Source organism: Lontra canadensis, unplaced genomic scaffold, assembly GCF_010015895.1.
Source record: "Lontra canadensis isolate GAN:19392208 unplaced genomic scaffold, GSC_riverotter_1.0 scaffold93, whole genome shotgun sequence".
NCBI classification, from domain to species: Eukaryota; Metazoa; Chordata; class Mammalia; order Carnivora; family Mustelidae; genus Lontra; species Lontra canadensis.
The window spans coordinates 6912615-6928387 of record NW_022631087.1 but is presented as its reverse complement, the minus strand read 5'-3'; the positions used below and the strand labels follow the sequence as shown (position 1 = coordinate 6928387).

Genomic DNA, 15773 nt, shown 5'->3' with positions numbered 1-15773 from the left:
ACATCGAGAAGTGGCGGGCCGGCAGGGAGGTGAGCAGAGACCACCTGGGGGAAGCTTGAGGGGCCTGGGTCAGCAAGTCCCAGCTCACTGGTCCTTCCCGATTGTGATGTGGCCCTCCCCTGCCTGTCCACCTCTCCGGCCAAACCCCCCACCCACAGCAGCGCCAGCTTTCTCCCAGTTCCCTGTGTCTCTACACACCTGCACCTGCCAAGGCTGAGGCCCAGAGGGCCTTTGGAGACGGTTTCATTCTAAGCAGGAATTATTGTGCACCTGCTGTGTGCCCGGCACCGAGCAGGGACAGTCTGGCCTGGGAGGAGTTCACAGTCGGTATGTGTGTGTGTGTGTGTGTGGGTGCAGCAGACACGAGATAAGCTTACTGCAAGGTCAGATGTGTGTCTTTCCCCCGACCCAACTGGCAACGAACACTCACGCACAGCTCCTCTGAGAGGCGTCTCTGCCCAGCCCAGCCCCCTACTGGCCCCCGTGTCCCCGGCCATAGCAGCACGGGTTGATCTAGGTTGTCCCTGCCCCCTCCACACTGGGTCCCCCCAGCAGCACCCAGCTTCTTTTGAGGGCCACGGCTTTATCTCCATCATCTTTGGATGCCCGGTTGCAGGCATGGACCCTGGTACAGGGTAGGTGCTGGGGGCGGAGCAAAGAATGTAGGGAGAAATTGATCAGTTCAGCACCTTCCCTCTTCAAGGAGCAGCTCGATGGTGGAATCTCAGGCAGGGGGTGGGTGGGAAGGGCGTGGGAGCCACTTCAGTGCCCAACACACCCAGAGGGGCTGCCTAGAACCCCGGGATTCAGGATCACCCGATTGTAAACCCCATGTAGGCTTGTCCCCCCGTGCCTGGAACACTGTCGCTACTTAAACATTGTGGAAAGTACCGATAAGTGAAGGTTACTGAATTCCAGCTCAGGAACTCCCTCTGCAGTGACTGCTGGTGTCACCCTGTGCTGAGGCAGGCTGGACACCTGCTTCCCGATGCCATCGCTCACTCTCTTAGGCCAGCACTGCCTGTTGGGAAGTTCTTTTGCCTTTTCCTGGCCTTGGCAGGGCCGCTGCACCGCTGCTCTGCTCTGAGGGGACCTCTGTCACAAATCCAGCCTCTGGGGACATCTGTCTGGGGGCAGCCGTGCTGCCCTGAGGATGAGGGTCTAGGGCCCTCTGAGGGCCAATTTTCCCTGTCTGACCCTCCTGCCTTCGGCTGGCAAAGGAACGAGGGGCATCAAGAACGGTAGGTGTGGTCACAGAGAGGACGGACCCCCTCCCCAGATGGATCATGAGCTTTATTCTGTCTTCGGAATGAGTCCCAGGACAGCCACTCAAGCCTGGGAAATCACGGCTTCCGCCCTCTCAATGATGACAGAGGCAGGTGAAGACCAGAGAGGGAAAGGGGTGGCAGAGGCCACACAGCCAGCGAATGCCAGTGGCAGGAGAGGACCTTGGAGCCCATGCTCCTCACAGCCCAGTCCTCCTTCCCTGACCTCTCACTGCCCCTTCAGGGGTAAAAGGAGGTGGCAGCATTGCCATCCAGTTCCCAGGTTCCCATGGGGTGTGTGGAAATCCTCAGATGTCCACCAAGGCCCACTACAGATGCCCAACTCAGACCCTCTTCAGCACCGTGTCATTGCCAGGCACTCGCACACCTCCAGAGATGGGGATCTCACTACTCACAAGACAGCTCCTCTCTCCTGACTCCACGAAAGGTGTGCGCGTGCCAGTGGGGGCGGAGGGGAGGAGAGACTGTCTTCCCTCCCCTGGGGAATGTGCCTTGCTCTGGCTCGCCCACTCAGGCTGGCGGTGGGGCAGAGGCAATGGCATCTCCTGCTTTCCTGCCAGGGAACTTCCCTCCAGAGACTCCCCTGGGGCCCGTGCGAGGGGGTGAGAAGAGCTTCTGAGAAGGAGCCCGTTCACGGAATCCTCCTTCAGACTGGGCCTCCCTGGAGGCGGAGCTGCCTGCCTATGTGCGGGGAAGTCAGCTCCACTCTTGGTGGCGCTACCGTGGGTCTCAGATGCCAGGACCCCTCCGGGGCAGCCCCTCACAGGATCCCTGCTCAGGGCTGGGACTCTGCCCCAAGCTTCTATGTCCCTCAGTGGTGTGGGCGCTGCTTCCAGGCAGCCCTCCTGGTAACCACAGTTCACAAGGCTCTCTCTTCTTAGCTTCTTGGCTGTACCACCAGCCCTGTTGAAGACATCTGTCTGGAGTGCTCTCTGCCATTTTCTTGAGGAGTCCCACTTGTCCCTCTTCCAAAAGGGACATCTTTGCGATTGGAGCCCCCTCTGCTCTTGGCTTCCCAGCAGCCTTCGGTCAGAGTCCCTCCAACTCAAGCAACAAGAACAGCTATGTCCAGCCAGATCCTTGGGCGGATCCACTATAATCTTGTCCTTCTACCTGAAGGAAGTGGTCCCTGAGGAGCGAGGTGGCAGCTGGGGCACTGCCGGGACCTGCCCCACGGCTGTTACCTTCACTGGGGTGTGTGGGGGGGTACAGACACAGAAGGGGCTGAGAAGTTTCTATCCAAACCCCCAGCGTCTCGAGAACCAGAGGACTGTGACTTGGCAGAGGACACACGGCAAGCTGGAGACGGAGCTGGGACGGAGACTGCAGGTGCTGGGTCCAATGCTCCTGGTCCAGTGCTCCTGGCAACTCCCGGCGGTCCTGTCTGTCTGTGGGTCTGAGCTCTTTGTGTGTCCCTCAGGCAGGGACGGCCAAGCCCCAGCTGAAGACAGGGGAGGGTCTGGCTGAGAACCCCCTTGAGCAGAAGGAGGCATTGCCATGGCCAAGGGCAGGAAGCCCTCAGGATCCCCACGGCTCCTCCTCCCCCGAGGGCTGACAGCATTTCAGAGAACAGGAGATGTTTCACAGAAGAGGAAATTGAGGCCCAAAGGGAGGACAGGGTGCTGGGTTCTGGGGCAGGTACCTCGTTAGCTGCTGTCCTCGCTTCTTGTTGCAGTGACGTGGGGCAGGGGGTGGGGGCCTTTTGGGGTTTCCCACCCATCCTCCTGAGCCTTGCCCCCTACCCCGCTCCTGGTAGCTCAAAGTCATGGAGGTGGGGGTGAAGTCTGTGGGCCAGGAAAGGGTGCCCTGTGGAGGGACGTATGTCTCCAGGAACCACAGGTCACGGGGTTACCGCGAGGCCTGCCCCACTGCACCACCTCCTGGGTCACTCAGTGCTTGCTGGCAATCTTCTTCTTCCGAGCAGAGACCAGGTCATAGAAGGGGACTCGGGTGATGCTGGCTCTGAAATGAGAGCAGGTGAGAGGATGGCAGGGCGTGCTCTCAGCTCCCCAGGCTTGTAGCAGGGGGTGGGTCTCCCAAGGAAAGGATGGCCTGCCCTGCTGCGGGAGAAGGGCCCGATGGCCCCACCAAGGACCAGGCCCTAGTGAGTCAGCCCTGCCCGGAGTCCCACAGGCAAGGCGGGAGAGGGTCAGGCTGAGAGTGGACAGCCTCGGGAATTCTGCCCCCCAAGTTCTTTGGACCCCTTTTCAGACTCCCAGAGGAAGTGGAAGGAGCCCAAGTGGGGCCAGCAGACCTGTTGCCCCCCGCCCCCCACTGGCTGTGTGGCAGAGCAGGTCCCTTCCCTGAGGGGACTGGGGGAGGTGTTCAGGACCTCATCTGTGAAATGGAGGTCCAAGTGGGTCCTGCTGGGCTGTTTCACAGGACTACAGCATGGCTCGAGGGCATAGACCCCACAAGTCTCTGGGACACAGCCCCCAGCCCAGCGACCACTCTGGTGTCTTCCTCTGGCTGATGGGACCCACCGTCTCCCATGTCTCCCCATTAGCTCCTACCTCTCACCTGCCTCCCTTCCACCTGTCCCTCCACTGTCCATCTTGGAACCTCGAAATCAGCCCTTACACCATACCTTCTTCACCTGGCCACACTCCTTCTCTGTTTCCGGTGTCCCCAGGAGAAACCCACACCAGTTGCCATGGCAACCAAGGTCTTGCTATTCCACGCAGCCTGGTCTCCCACTGCCCGGTCCCCGCAGAGCCACATGCCCCATCCCCCATACTGCCTGGCACCAGCACCCCCAGGACTCTGGGCTTCTGTCCAGGAGGCCACCCATTGACCTGCCCTCTGTCTTCACCAGCACTGGTGCTTTCCCCTACAGAGCCCTTCCCTCCGTCTCCACCAGGTCTTTCCAGGCTCCCTCTGGATCCTGGTGCTAACGAGAGAACCATTCAAGAGCACTGACCACGTGCCAGGCACCCGGCAAAGAGATTTTCGTGCAACATCTTGCGGGATTGTCCCCCTATTCCATGACCTCCCTCCCCTGTGTCCCCAGGGCCTGGCTGCGGAATCTGGGCAGAAGATCTTGTATGCCAGAGACAGGAGGGAGATTCCGGATTAGACCCTTTTACAGACAAGGAGACAAAGCCCAGAGAGAAGCAGGGGCCTCCGGAAGGGACAGGAGGCCCAGACGGCCCTTACCGGATGGCCTCGATCCATTGGTCACGCTCCTCTGCGCTGGAGGCCGAGATTCGATATGACTCGTGCTTGCCTTCTACCACCTTGCCCTCGCCGTCCGTCTTACACGCCTTGATCTTCTGGCCCCGGCAGCTGGGGTTGTAGAGCTCCAGGCAGAACTGCGGGGAGGTGGCTGGGTGAGGGCCAGGCAGGGCTGGGAGGAGAGGGCGTTTGGGCCAGGCTTTCCGGGGTGTTCAGCGAGGACCAGCCACTTGGGCTTGGACAGACAGCGGGATACACGCCACCCAGGGCTGGCTTCCCGTGCTAGGACAGGGGCCAGAGCTGCTCCTTCTCACGTTGAGAACTTACTATGTGCCAGGCTCGACCCAAGTCCACCATTTCCCCTAAAACCCCCAGCTCAGTGCCCGGGAAACTGAGGCTCAGGAAGGAGCAGAGACTTACTCGAGGTCATCAGCTAGTGTCAGAAGCAGGCTCCGAGAGACAATGAAACCATGCCTTTTTGATGCCATTGACCTGCCCCCAGGATCCACGGCCTCAGGAGGGAACCTGAGGCAACCCCAAACCCCACCGAGGGCTTCCTGGAGGGCCCAGGCCAGCCACCCTCTCCTCCCACCTGGGGTTCAGAAATTCCCCCAGCGGCTGGGGCTCTCAGGACCCCGCTGCGCCACCTACTGGCTTCTTGGGGTCGTCCACCTTCTGCACGGAGAGGTTCTCAAGAGGTATGATTCCCCGGGGCTCCTTGTCCTACAGGAGGGGCCGGGGAAGGCCAGGATCAGCAAATGCAGCCTTGACACCCAGGGCAGGGAGTGAACTTGTGGGGCTCCGCAAACTCATAGAGGAGCGCACTCATCTTCCCAGGTTCTGTCCAGCCCTGGGGTGGGGGTGGGGGGAGCAACGCATGGAGAGCCTGGGCTGGGAGTTAGGAGGCTGGACTGTAAGCTTGGTCTGGCCTTGGCTCAGTTTCCCCCTCTGTGAAATGCATGCAGAGAGGGGTGAATGATCTCAAAGGGGCCCCAAGCTCTGTGAGAGGACCACTTAGTGGGAGTTTGGGAGGAGGGGGAGGGGCAGAGGCAGGCTCAGGAGACCCCCGCTCACCGTGGTGAACTCGAAGTAGTAGAGACAGTTGTCTGTCAGGATGAACCATCGCCGTTTCCACGTCTTCACGCGGCCTCCTGCAAGAAGGCAATGGCGGGAATCAGCTGGACTTCCTCTCCCTGTTCTCTTCCACGGACATGTCCTTCCATGGGAGCGGGGCCTGGAGAGCTTTCCTCTGTCCCCTCCCCTCAAACCTCCCAAACCCCAGCTCACCACACGTTCCCCCAGACCCATCGCTTTGTTTCTCAAATATCCTAGTGGCACTCATCACTCCAGGCTAGCCCTGGCCACTTGACTTGGCATTCAAGGCTCCTCCATGATCAGGCCCCAGGACCAGCGGTCACCCTTCCCCCTCAGTTCATCCCTTGGCCTACTCCCTGACTGGCATCGGGCTAAGCATTTCATCTTTCGCTTGCCAGACAATGTCCTAGATGTTTTTAGGAAATATTTGCTTATTAATCCCTAGAACCACCTATCGGGAGGACCTGTAATTAAGCCCATTTTACAGATGAAGAGGCCAAGGCACAGGGAGGCTCAGTCGTGGGCTCAAAGTCCTGCAGCAGAGCTCAGCTTCAAGCCCGGTGTCCTAGCTCCAGAGCCCAAGTGCTTGGCCATTTTGCCACACATTGAACCCTCTTGGTGAATGTGACCCCCATTTCACAGTGGTAGAAACCGAGACTGAGGAACCTGACCACTGGCACATGCGTGGAGGAGCTGGGATCTGTGACTCAGAGTCTCCCTAGGGCTGGGAGGGGTCCGTTGGGCAAGGAAAGATTCCCTGTGGTCTGCAGAAGGGCTGGAATCTGGGTATGGGGACATGAAGGGCTTGGGCAGGCACCCCCCAGCCCAGGTCTCTGCTCCAACATGAGGTGTCTGTCCTTACCTGCCTCCAAACGCCACTGTCCCTGGCTGGGCTGTCTCTGCTGGGGACGCATCCGGGAGTGTGCCTGGGGCCAGGGGCTGGGCCCTGCCAGTTTGGCAGCCTGCCTGGGCTGCAGCAGCCATCCCCCCAAACCTCACCTGTGGCTCCTCTCTGTGGGCTGGAGGTCCTCCCAGCCTCCTCGTCATGCTGAAGGGAAGCTTCCCCAAGCCACATCCTGTCCCGCTTCCTCCCCCATCCTTCAGGGACACCCAACCCTCTGCGCACCCACTTGTTGGCTGTGTGGCCTCAGACAGGTCCCCTAACCTCTCTGGGTGTGGCTTCCTCAGAAGCCCTCCAGGAAGAGAGACAGGCGTGTAGTTGAAGTGTCTAGGGGTCTGTTGGCCTCTCGCCTCCTCTTCCTGCTCGTCCTCCCCCGCCCCCACTGTCCCAGGACAGACAGATGGAGGGATGGGGCAGGCAGATGGCTGGAGGGCTGGGTTCCCTGACTACACACCCGAGGCTTCATGTCAATGTGTGCATGTGTCTGGTGTGTGCCTGAGTGTGCCTGCCACGTGCCCGAGTGTGCCCTAGCTTGTCCAAGTGTGCGCCTCACCCAGTTTGAGCAGCCAGCCCTCGCGGTCGGGGTTGAAGAAGGTATGAGTGAGGTCGTTGCCGTCGTCCTCAGGGATGGAGAAGGGTTCGCTCTTGATGCTGTCGAAGAGGTTCTGTCCCCAGAGAAGGGAGGCAAAGAGCAGGCTGTGATGTCCACCCCAGTCCGGAGCCTGGACCATGCCAGGTCCCTGTGGCCTGGAAACGCTCCCTGCTTCCCCCAGGTGGCTGGGGCCCCCAAACGCCACTGCCCTCCAGGTGCCCCCGCCCGGGGCTCTGGGGCCAGAGCAGCACGCGTGGAGGCTGCTCCTCAGAGAGATCGGGCCCAGCCGCCTCGCCCGTGCCTGTCTACTTGCTGGGCCGGGTCTCCCCCGCTGGGTGGGGTGCTCCGCCAGGGCACACCTGGGTGTCACAACCCCCAGGACTTCCCCAGGGCCTGGCCTCAAGCCACTTGGCCACTCTTTACCAACCAGGCGGTTAATGGTCCCCTCCCCCCACTCCCCCAGCATCCCCACCCTGGCCCCCAATTGCAGACAAGGACACTCAGCTGGGACCTGTAGACCCCCACATGTTCACCTGTGCGCGCACACATATAAGTGCTCAGACACACTCGCATACGACTGAGGGGACAGCAGCCAGGGGCAAGGCCTCCTTAGGTAACATCCACGAGGGGAGAGGGCCCCCTTTTTGCTTAGCTGCTATAGCGGAGACTTCCAGGTGTACCTTGGTTAGAGGGACACAGAGGAGCAACCAAAGGGTTGGAGTTTGACTGCCCCTGTTGGGAGGCTCGGCCCAAGGACACACTTAAGGTGGGATGCCCAACTTGGCTCTTAAGGGCAGGGACCTGGTGGGAGTTCCCCGAAAAACAGATTTCATTCTCCAGGGGGCAGTCAAATTCCAACCCTTTGGTTGCTCCTCTGTGTCCCTCTAACCAAGGTACACCTTTCCAGCAGCTGGAGCTGCTGGAATATGGATGGAGCAACCTGGTATGATAATGAGTTCCTCGTCACTGGAGGTATGCAAGCCAGGGCTGAGACCTCCCCGTGGGGGAGTTGTGGATGTCTGCAGTGGATCTCCTCAGTGTGTTTTGAACTTGTGTTCTATGATCAACCTGCCCTTATTTCCAAGTGTTTGGAAAAACATTCTCGACTGTTTCTGCTTATTAAAACCAGACACAGTGCTGGATCTCCATCTCGAAGATAATTAAATCACTTCCTTCTGTTGCCTTTGTGTGTGCTGCTATTCTGATGGTTTCCTTGAGATTTTAAATGAAAAATTTCATAAGTACTGTCTGATTCCCCCAAAGTTTTAGAAATGGTGTTTTCTGGTTTTTAAAAGGTCTTTGCTGACCTGATAGTTCTGGGGTTATAATCCTGCCAGAAACAGCTTTTCCTAGGCTTGATGGAGGTGGATTTGGACTGTCCCCAGAGTCCTTGGCTCAGCCTGGCTGTGCTGGTGGGTGTAGGGAGAAGCAGGGACCATCTGCCCTTTTTTGGAACCTCCGCACCCCTGGAGCAGCTGGGTAGCCCTGTCACCCCTCCTGCCCAGGCCCAGCCCTGGGAATTTGAGCGGTGCTGGCTGATCGAACAAAGGCCAGCGGCAGAAAAGGCCTTTTCAGCAAAGCTGTCAGCACAGACAAACATTTGGGAGGCCCAGGACCAAGCAGGGGGCCAGACAGAGGGGCCTCATCCTCCTTGTGTGATACCCACAAGGGGCCCCTGGCAGCCTCTGCGGGTGGCCTGTCAGCTTGCACACTCTGCCCCCGCAGAGGAAACGGCTCCGGCTCCGTTTATCTACTGTTGCAGCACCTTGTAAACACCAGCCCTCCCCCATAAGTAAACACCCCTGCACGGGGTGGGGGGGGGCGGCCACCAGACCTGGCTGGATAGACCTGATTAGAAAGACAACTGCCACCTTCCAGAGGCTCTGCTGGTCTTGTTCTTCTCTCTCTGCCCCCGGCTTTCCTCTGGGGCCTCCCCTGCCCAGACACACTCTGTCCAGGTTGCTGAGCGGGGGTTGATACCTTTCTCCTGCCCCAGGCTCCAGGAAGGAAGGACTGACTCCAATCTGGCCACGGTGACTGGTTTTTAGGGAGGACATGTGACCCAAGCCAGTCAATAACCCTTAATTCTGGGACTTTAGTTTTAACTGCTAAGCCAGAACGAACACTGAAGCTGCCTGGGCCATCTCTGCCAACTCTGCCGCAACTTGAAGAGAGGCTGTTTAGGAGGGAAGCTAACAGAGGAGAAGGCTGCCGAGAGATGGAGAGACCAGACTGAGTCCTGACCTCACTGAGCACCTGGATCCAGCCGAGCCTGAAGCTGACAGATCTGAAGCCAAATCGATCCCCGATCTTTTGCATTACATGACCTGAGATTCCTTTAGCCAGGAAGCAACTGGTAGCTGGGTAGCACAGCCAAGTCCTTCATCCCCAAATCCTGCCTTCTGGTTTCTGCAGAAGGGCGGGCCCTGGAGTCAGACAGACATGGGTTCGAATCTGATGTCCTCACAAACTATGAGACCCCCAGCCAGCTACCACTCTTGGAGGTCGGTTTTCTTTGCTGTAAACTGGGAAGGGTGCCCACTGCTTAAGGGTGTCAGGAGAAGATAATGAGAACATAGAGGGACCAGAACTAGGCCTGGTATATGGTCAGTTCTAAAGGAGATGGAGATGTTTGGACAAGGACCCAGGAGGTCCAGGGCTGCCCACAGCAGAAGATGCCCTGAACTGGGAGATTGTTCCCCAGCCTGAGCCTCAGTTTCTCCACCTATAACACCAGAGGTTGGAGAACCCTCCTTCTTGGCCTCTCTCCTTCTCCCCCTCTCCCACCTAAGCTCCCTCTCTGGACAGCTCTCTCAGGGGAGTGGCCCCCTTCTTGGCATTTCTTGGGTACCTGCCGAGGGCCAGGAGCTTGAAGTGTATTAACCCTGCTTCTCAGGAGAGCCACCTGAGGGCACCACCATCTGCCCACTTTGCAGACGAAAAAACTGAGGCTTACATAGTCACATAGCCATAAAAGGCAGAGCTGGCATGTGATCTCCTATCCTCTGAGTCCACACCCTGAGTCTCTCAGGCATTCTGCTTCAACCCTATCAGGATAGCCAGGGCAAGACGTGCTCCTGTCGCCCGTCCCCTGCCTCCCATAGTGCACCCCTCTGAAGCCTTCCCCAGCTTAAAAGCATTCTGTGTCTTCAGCAGGGCCCAAGCTCCTGGACCATGATGGGGGTACTCCTTCCACAAAGTGGCAGACTTTGACTATTTGACAGTGATTAAAGGTGAGTTCTTGCTTTTACATGTAGGGAAGATGAGGCCCAGAGAGAAGGCAGGCAAATGCCCCCGAACCACACAGCACCCGGGTCCCCCCCGACCCCGGAATTTTGCAGTAAAAACCCTAGAACAGGGAGGACCAGGCTTTTGTGGTTCCCTTTGCGTGGCTCCCTTTGTGTGGATTCCCTTGTGTGGTTTCCCTTTTTTAATCCAGGGAAGCCTCTGGATTCATTAGCAACTGGAACGACTCAGGCACTTGGGCTAAATACCTTACATTTCTACACAAATGCCACGAGCTGGGAGCTCAGAGAGGTCAAGCCACTTACCAAATGTCGCACAACCAGAGAGTGGGGGAGCAGGGACCTGGATGAGGCTGTGACTCCAACGCTCTCTTCCTCTCCCCTCCCCTCTGTGCTTGCGTCTCTTGGCTGCCGAGGAGGATAATAAACCCTTCCAGACCTCCCAGGCAGAGTGTGAAGCTAAATTGAGGTACTAGACCCTTAAGCCCTAGGCGGAGAAAGTTACAAGCTCTGTACAAATGTAGCGCATTGTTATTAACAAAAGGCTTGAATTGGGAAAAATGCCAAGGAGGTGCTCAAGAAGGCTCTAGGGGGGCGGTTGGGGGGCTGAGGCAATAATGCTGGCATGTCATTAACTCATTATCTGCCAGACCAGGTGCGCCCAGCCTCCTGCCACTGGTACCACAATGAGATGACTTACCGATTCCCAAATGCCTTTGAGATTTCGGGCATTTTACTAAGTGCTGGGGTTTTAAAGTTATTATTAATTCTTCTTCATCGTGACCTAAGCCACCATTTAGAACCTATGCTCTGTACCTGGCAGGGGCTCTGGCCTTTACATCTTTACAAATTGCTACTCCCAGTAGCTGGGTGACGCAGGCGTCATTATCCTGGTTGAAAGAATAGTGGCTTGGAGGGGGGCGGTGGTGAGTCATTCCCCAAGGTCACAGACCAGCAAACGGGGGAGGCGGGATTTGACTTGAGCTCAAACCAGCTCTCAAGGCCTCATCGTGGTTGGGGTCCCCCCCCCCACCCTTGCCCTCATGATAAACTTTCCCCTTTGAGGACCAAGGAGGGTGGTGGGCTAAGGGCATGGTAGTTCTCAAACAGGGAGGGGCACCTGAGTCCTTCCAGACCCAGGCTTCGCCCCAGACTTGGCGGGGTGCTAAGCTGGGAGGGGGGATTCGCACCTTCTCCTCCCCTCCTGCCAGGCTGTCACCGGGAGGCGACAGGAACTTTATTAAGCTCTGGGGCATCCTTGGTCCTGGAAATTAGCTGTCAGTTCATTTTTGCTGCAGCAGACTCTGAAGCTCACTTCTGTGTTTACGGCATGGTTGTTCCCAGCACCATGTTGCCCATAGTCCCCTGGCAAACCCCTGAGGCTGTCATTCGAAGCTTCCTTCCTAGGGGCTCCGGCCCCACCTTGCCACCTGTCCCTGTGCATTCACATCCACAACCCCAGCCAGCCCCTCTGGACCCTTCTCCCGTTCCTAGCCAGGTGAGGCCTGGGTTCTGGCAGTTTCCCCTTTCTGGACTGTTCTTTCTCTGTTTCCCTCTGTGAAAACTCCCATTCAACCTTCAAGGCCCAGTTCAAAAGTCACCTCCTCTGTGAAGTCTTCCAGGATGACCCCCTTCCTCTGCCCCCAGGAGAGGGACAGTAGTGTCCTCTGTGTCTCTATGTTCCTATAGTTAGTAAAGCATGAATAATAATTCACAGGGCTATAATTCATATATGTATCATCTTCCCACCAGACCCTGAACTTGGCCTAGGCTTTGTCTGTGGCTGATTCATCCCTGGGTGCCCCGTGCTGGGCACAGGGCCTGGTGCAGTGTGGCTGGGGTGGGTTCTGTTTGAGGAAGAGACAGGAGGCCCGCATTCTGCTTGGCTTGCAAGCTGCCTTATGGAAGACCTCAGTTTCCCCCTCTCTGGAGGAGGGAAGGCTTTGAGCAGAGACTGAGAATTTTCAGCTCTGACATGCTGAGAGTCTAAGAATCTGGGATTCCAAGCAATATAGCTACGTTGTGTGAAGCACCCTTTCTAGAAGGTGCGAATGAATGATGGGTGCCCGGGGTCCCCCAAAGGATGGAGTCTGGTCTATAGCAGACATCCTCCTTAAGATGGGGGCCCCTTGGACGTGCCCATCTCAGGACTGACCCCTTTCGTGGTGGCCCATCTCAAGACAGACGCCAAGCTGGGGGGTCCATCTCAGAGGAGCCCCCTCTTGGGCTATCCATCCAAGGGTGGGCCCTTCTTGGGTCCCTGTGGACCAGGTGGGGTGGGCCACGCCCCTCTTACCCGCAGCTGCTCCTCAGGCAAGTCACCACCGTCATTGATGCCACGGTTCATGGACACGAAGCGCTCGAAGGGTGGCCTGTCCCGGACATTGGGGTTGTGGAGGCTGGTGTTGAGCATGATGATGGAGAAGGACAGGACATAGCAGGTATCTGGGAGATGGGACAGTGGTCACAGTCCTGGCCCCAATCACTCTCCCCTCCTCTGCCCTGACCACTTCGAGGGGCCAAGCATCACCCGTCTCAACGCCCCAAGGCCCACGCTGTCCTAGCTTGGCATTCGAGGCCCGGCTTCCTCCCCACTCTTGTGGGCCTCCCTGCTCCAAACAAACTTCAGCGGCTGAGTCCCTCCCACACTTTCCCACCCCTGCACCTGGGCTCCTGCGGGGTGGGGGGGTGGAGGCCCTGCTGGGCATGCCCTCCCCTTCCCTTTGCTACCCATTTCAACCCTCCCCTTTCAGCTCCAGCTCAAGCCTCTCCCCGAGCCCTTCCAGCCCCCTGCCCACTCTGTTCTCTGCCTCCTCAGAACTCGGAGAACACTTATTGTTGGCTACACTGTTCAAGGCTTAGTCATGTGCTGCTTGGCCGGCTTGCCGGCACGGCGGGGCTCCTGGGGCCCTAGCTGCTGTTGCATTCTTCAGACTTTCAGGGGCTAAGCATTTGGGAGGGAGGTGTTTGCTCCTCTGGGGCGTTTTGAAGCCCCAGGTCCTGAGCCAGGGCGGTCCAGCTGCGTCCCCAGAATCCTGGTGGACCTTAGGGATGTGCCTGACCTCCTCCGCTTCCCCATCTGTGTCATTGGGAGGTTTAAACTGAAGTGTCTTCATGCTCTGGAACACTGAGGATTTCACCTCTGAAAACAGCCGCACCCAGCAGAACCATCTAGTGGCTGCCCGTCCCCATGACAGCCCTGTGAGGCACGTACCCTTACTAACCCCACTGCACAGAGCAGGAAACTGAGGCACAAGGGGGGGGCCAGTTACATGCACCGTCACAAAATGAAGCGGTTAGACTATTAAATTCAAGTCTGGGGCTTTAAAATTCCATCCTTTCTGCAAGTACGTAGTGTGTACCCACCAGTGCTGTGGATGGGGGATTCACTGGTGAATAAATCTGACATGCCCCCGCCGCCTCATGAGATATTTAGACTAGTGGAGGTGACAGAGGACAGACTGTATCTGTATTTGATGCAGAGAGGAGAACACTGCTGACCTCAGAGAGTGGACGCCAGGATCACCTGATGTTGCCCAGATAAGGCTCAAGAAATGGAACGCGTTGTTGTTGTTGGGGGAACTTCAGGTACAGAGAAGAAGCCAGGACAAGCCTGCCGCGGAGACTTCTTGTCTGCCCTGCTAGGCGCGGGATGGTAGGCTGCAGTACTGATCTTCGCTGAGATCTTTCTAGACCCCTGTGCCCCCGGCCTCCTGACCAGCATGTTTCTTGCCACCAGCCTTTGCTCTGATGAAAACTGCTGCCTGAAAAGTCCTTTCTCCACCTTGACCTCCTGGAGAACTCTTACTCATCCTTTAAAGCTCTTTTCAGACCTCACTGCCTCTGGGAAGCCCTCCTGGATAGGCTGACTCTGCCATTGCTGCCCTCAGCCAGGGGAACTGTGCATTATTTCCTGTGTCCTCTCCCAAGGGCTGGGCCCTGAGGCAGCTCTGGCTGACAAGCGCCCAGCAGAGGGCCTGGCCCAGAGTTGGCACTTAGCGAAGAAGTCTGGGCTCCCAGGGCCCCGATGCTCGGGGCGGGGGGGAGCTCAGGGGGTGGGACGGCCATGCGCCTGCGGTCATGGAGGGTTCCCACAGCCCCAGGTCCCCTCTCACACGGGCACCTGTGGACTGGAAGACGCCTGGGTTGCAGAGACAGTATCGGGTGGCAAACGTCTCCATCATCCTGTCGATCTTCTGGGCCTCGCCTGGTAGCCGGAAGCTCCACAGGAACTGTCTGGGGGAGGAATGGGGCTGTGGGTGGGTGGGTGGGGTTGGCTGGGGACCCCTTTATCCTGTAAATGGGAGTGTCTGCCTCCATCCTGTAGGCTCAGGGGGAGGTGGCTTTTCTCTCAAAGTACAGGAGCAAAATTTGTGCTCCCCTCTGCTCTTCTGGTCTCAGAACCCTTTGTGGCCTCCTCTGCCTCAGCCCGGGGTGGGGGACTCTGTCTGCCCTGGGATCGGACAGGAGACCCCTGGGCAGGTGCAATCTCTTGGCTGGGCTTTCCTGTTCTTTGAACCTAAGTCCTTCCAGAGCTTCAAAGTTAGTTCCCCAAGGTCAAGGGTTGTCTGTGCAGCTCCTCTTACACCTCCCCCTGGGCCTCACCTTGGCCTGAGTGCCCAGGGACTGCTCAGTAATGAATAAAAGAAGGCAGGAATGAATATTGAGACTCCCAACCACCTACCCCTCCCCCTTAAAGAGCATGGGAATCGAAGGGAAGGCCACATTGCTTGGATGTTAGTGGCTTCTTCCTTTTCTGCCTCGAAAACTCCTCATCATCCTTCAAAGCCCAGATCAAATGCCCCCATTCAGGAGCTGATTTTCCCAGCATTCCCAGCATTACCCATAGCAGCAAGACTTACTAAGCCAATTCTAAGTAATTTCTGTTTAGTTGTTACAGCCCTATGAATTTGGTACTGTTATTATTATATTTATTTATTTTTAAATAACTAAATAATGAATTAATTTGAGAGAGAGCAAGAAAGAGAACGAGAGAGAGCACAAGCAGGAGGGGGTGGGCAGAGGCAGAGGGAGAAGCAGACTCCCTGCTGCGCCGGGAGCCGGACACGGGTTCTGATTCCAGGACGCTGGGATCATGACCTTAGCCGAAGACAGACCCTTAACGGACTGAGCCACCTAGATGCCCCTATTATTATCATTTTTCTAAAGATTTATTTGTTTATTTGACAGAGGGAGCGAGTGGGTGGTGGGACAGAGAAAGGGAGGGAAACAATCTCAAGCCAGTTTCCTTCTGAGCACTGAACCTGACGTGGGGTTCCATCCCAGGACCCCGAGATCATGACCTGAGTTGACACCAAGAGTTGGATGCCCAACCAATGGCGCCACCCAGTCACCCCTAATGGGTACTATTATTATTCCCATTTTGTAGACAAAGAAACTGAGGCACAGAGACTTGCCCTGGGGGTGAGTGGCAGAGCTGGGATATGAACCGGGCAGTCTGGCTCCAGAGTTTCATATAT

At 57.4% G+C, this 15773-nt stretch overlaps 1 protein-coding gene across 2 annotated transcripts in view; it reads right to left on the bottom strand.

Moving 5' to 3' along the window:
• Window positions 1–1573: 1573 nt before the first annotated feature.
• CYTH4 (cytohesin 4) overlaps window positions 1574–15773 on the bottom strand; it is a 29041-nt gene continuing 14841 nt past the window's right edge. For both annotated transcript variants that reach the window (XM_032836598.1, XM_032836597.1), the window contains 7 exons: window positions 14417–14529; window positions 12590–12738; window positions 7010–7121; window positions 5535–5611; window positions 5112–5183; window positions 4443–4597; window positions 1574–3248 (listed from right to left, as the gene is read on the bottom strand). In XM_032836598.1, the coding sequence (XP_032692489.1) occupies window positions 3176–3248; window positions 4443–4597; window positions 5112–5183; window positions 5535–5611; window positions 7010–7121; window positions 12590–12738; window positions 14417–14529 (751 nt within the window). In that variant the 3' untranslated portion in view covers window positions 1574–3175. The remainder of the gene's footprint in view (window positions 3249–4442; window positions 4598–5111; window positions 5184–5534; window positions 5612–7009; window positions 7122–12589; window positions 12739–14416; window positions 14530–15773) is intronic.